The 4,050-nt window shown below is 42.9% G+C and overlaps 1 protein-coding gene across 1 annotated transcript; it reads left to right on the top strand.

Moving 5' to 3' along the window:
• The first annotated feature begins 1,684 nt into the window (after positions 1-1,684).
• LOC144642215 (uncharacterized) lies at positions 1,685-3,769 on the top strand. The gene has a single exon (XM_078501197.1). It carries the CDS (start codon positions 1,685-1,687, stop codon positions 3,767-3,769), a length of 2,085 nt encoding a protein of 694 aa, XP_078357323.1.
• Positions 3,770-4,050: the final 281 nt, after the last annotated feature.

Raw genomic sequence — 4,050 nt, 5'->3', positions numbered from 1 at the left:
GCTCTTTTTAAAGCCAAAAAGTTGCTAAAATGTTGCCCAAAAACCCAAAAAGTTGCTACTAAAACTTCAAAAGTTGCTACTTTAATATATCAATATTTCATACAAATATTATTAAAAATCATCAATCATTGTTCTTTTTGGATAATTGGAACTTAAGAAAGTTTAATATATTAATCTGAAGTGTATATCTTGGGCACGAAGACTCGCGCCAGCATTTGTCGCAATCAAAATTGGATCTTCTTCTTCCTCAGATTCTGTTTCTTCTTGTGCAACAACTTCGTTTTCTCCGGTGTCCTGCGATATTAAATCTATTAAATCGCCGTCCGCCATTTTGAGGAAGAACACGCTGCCGACGCTGGGCAACCAGGCCAAGAAAGCCTGGGAGACCAGGCAGTGGTAGTGAACCGAAAATAACTGGGGACGAGGTGGGCTTATGATGTCCTCTCAACACCTCTTCAACACCCGTTCCCTGCTAGTATGCAAAGTATCAATGTTTTTACAGAAATAGATGTTTCCTTTTCAAAATTTCAACCACATGTTAATTTTTGTGATTCTTATTAGGCATATCAATACAAAGTTGCTCAAAAGTTGCTCAGAAAGCCAAAAGTTGCTCAAGGTTGCTAAAATTGGAAAAAGTTGCTCCAAACGCCAAAAGTTGCTCAAAAGTTGCCGAGCACAATCTGTCTGGGCCTAATCGCCATCAGGGGCGTGCGGGCGGAGGCTTCGAATCCTCCTGCCGTTCGTTCTTCTTTTTTTTTTTATGCCATCAAATAAATGTTCAAAATGCGACTATCCAATAATTTGTCGATGATTTTGAAAATAGCCTGCGCTTCCCAACGCTTTATACCTCTTTACGAACCAGAAAAAGCCACCATCTTTAAAGCGGAGTAGGCCCTGGGAACGAGGGTGTCGCGGCCATGCCCGTTGAAATAAAATTTCTAACAAATATATCTTCCTGCCTACTGTGGAAAATTGAATATGTACAATTTAATTAATGTTCAACTTCAAATAATCCACACCTTATTTATAACACCCCCCCCCCCCCGGCCCCTCCCCAACCCAGAGCTTCGCGAGGCCCTGCGAGTCACGTATTACTAGTTTGTACTTAAATGAAATACCTTTTTTACTAGACCGAGAAGACACAGATCCTATCGCTCTACCTAACGACTCTAATTTAAATTGTTTGCTTTACGCAGACGACTTAGTATTAATCTCTCACTTAGCTAAAGTCCTGCAGAAGGCACTTTCCATTCTCGAAAAATACTGTAATGATTGGCTGCTGTCCGTTACCCAAAGAAAACGAAAGTTGTCATCTTCCAAAAGAAATGTAGGAAATCTTTACTCAACAAACATCTATTTTCAAATAAACAATGACAAAATTGAAATTGTCAACAATTACACTTACCTTGATTCTCTACCCTGGGCTTGTCACCTTGGCGTGGTGGTAGAGCTTGCGTGTCTCAGTGACCCCAAGAGCTATGCCGGTGAGGACTTAGTCCCTGGTGGGTTCAACCGTGCCGGATTGGTCAAGGGATAGAGACCTGACGAAGGGCAGCTCCTGGTCCTCCAGGTTGGGGGTTGGGCGTTAGGCTAATCACCTAACCTCGTAAAAAAATGAATGATTACAGAAACCGTACACATTAGAGGCAATCTATCGAATCTTGGGGGCCGAGTGGCACACAACATGACGCTCCAGAGCGAAAGCCGCATGGAAACTCTGGAGCCGAGGACGACATTAGTGCACCCAAAAACACAGTTGAGGATAGGAAACTGGAACGTAAGAACCTTGTATGCACAAGGGAAGGCAGCCCAAGCGGCGAAAGCAATGAGAGAGGCTAAGTTGCAGATAATGGGTATAAGTGAAAGCAGATGGTGTGGATCGGGGAAGTTCATTCTCACTACAGGTGAGACGATAGTGTATTCTGGCAGAGATGACGAAGTTCATCAACATGGCGTGGCCATCATGCTAAACAAAGATGCAGCAAAAGCATTGATCAACTGGACACCTATAGATGAGCGAATAATCCGAGCCAGATTCCACTCTAGGTATGTCAAGTTAACGCTGATACATGCCTATGCCCCCACTAATGACACTGATGAAGAGGTGAAAGATCATTTCTATGAGAAGCTCCAGGCAATAGTGGAAAAAACACCGAAGCACGATTTGCTGGTTATCACTGGAGATTTGAACGCAAAGGTAGGAAGCGATGTAGAAGGATACGAAAGAGTAATGGGTAAGCATGGAGTTGGAACCAGGAACGACAATGGCGAGAAACTATGCGAGTTTTGCGGCATGAACGACCTAGTGATCACAGGTACGATATTTCCTCATAAGGAGATCCATAAACAAACTTGGATATCCCCTGATAGACGCACTTGCAATCAGATAGATCATGTGTTAATCAACAGGAAATTTAGAACATCTGTGCTGGACACAAGAGCCATAAGATCAGCTGATATCGCCAGTGACCACCACCTGGTTTGCACCAAACTGAGGTTAAAGCTAAAAGCAGCTCCTAAAAGACGTGGAATTAGGAGAACGAGATATGATACTCAGAAGCTGGAGAACGATGTGTGTAGGAGGCAGTTTTGTTTGGAACTAAGGAACAGGTTTGAGATATTGCAGAGGGAGGAGCTGGAAGATGACGAAACAGATCGGTCAGAAGCTGAGCTGGAGAAGGCTAACGGTATCATAGAGGAGGCTTACAATATGACAGCAAAGAAAGTTCTAGGATATAAGAAAAAGAAAGTTAAGCCATGGATCAGTAAAGAATCATGGGACCTGATTGAGCAGAGGAAAATGATTAAACTAAAACTTGATGGAACCAGCTCCGAGAGACTGAAAGAAAAGAGGCGAGTAGAATATAAAGCCAAAGACCGAGAAGTGAAGAGGCAAATACGCAGGGACAAGAGGAATTGGACAGAAGGGATAGCAAAAGAAGCAGAGGAAGCAGCGAATATGCAACACATGAAGACTCTTTACAACTTAACTAAAACGATCTGCAACGACAAACCAAGGCAGAGCACAGTAGTCAACGACAGAAATGGTAACGCCTTAACCAGCGATGAGGATAGAAGGAAGCGGTGGAGAGAGCATTTCATGGAGCCAGCCTACCCGATCAATGAAGAAGATTGTGAAAAACAGGACATAGCTGACATTGACACGGGACCTGTGAGCAAAGCTGAGATAAGAAGGGCAATAAAGAGTCTTAAGAATGGTAAAGCCCCTGGTGAAGATATGATAACAGCTGAACTACTGAAGGCAGACCTTGAATTTACAACCGATAGAGTGAAAGAACTTATAGACACGATCTGGAGTCTGGAAAAGGTCCCACGTAAATGGAAGAGGGGGCTCATTATTAAGATACTGAAGAAAGGGAACTTAAGGGAGTGTAAGAACTGGCGGGGAGTGACTCTCCTACCAGTTGTTAGCAAGATATTGGGAAGAATTGTAATTGATCGCATTCGCATGGGGATTGATAACAGGCTCCGTAAGGAACAGGCTGGATTTAGATCTGGTAGAGGAACGACGGAGCAAATTTTCATCCTACGCAATATATTGGAGCAAGTGAATGAATGGCAGGCAACTCTCTATATCAATTTCGTAGATTTCGAGAAGGCGTTTGACTCAGTGCACAGAAACGGCTTATGGATGATAATGAATCAGTATGGTATCCCACAGAAGATCGTCAACATAGTTAGAGCGCTGTCGATGGCTTTGAATGTGCTGTTGCGGAGGAAGAAGCAACCTCAGAATGGCTCGAACTAACGACTGGTGTCAAGCAAGGATGTACAATGTCTGGCTTTCTTTTTCTGCTCATTGTAGACTGGGTAATGAGGCATACTGTGAAAGAGGAGGGAACCGGGCTGAGGTGGAAATTTACATCAAAACTTGAGGACCTAGACTTTGCTGACGATGTAGCTTTAATTTCCTCAACCATCATCATCATTATCATCATAACCTTTATTTACACACGATAGGGTTTAAAGCACAATGCTTGTGGGGTCGTGTATTATACTTAATATTACAAAATACTAATAAACTAATAG

The sequence above is a fragment of the Oculina patagonica genome, chromosome 2 (genome assembly GCF_052425735.1).
Source record: "Oculina patagonica isolate OP01 chromosome 2, crgOcupat, whole genome shotgun sequence".
NCBI classification, from domain to species: domain Eukaryota; kingdom Metazoa; phylum Cnidaria; class Anthozoa; order Scleractinia; family Oculinidae; genus Oculina; species Oculina patagonica.
Note: the sequence above shows the minus strand (reverse complement) of the source record. Positions and strands in the feature narration are given on the sequence as shown.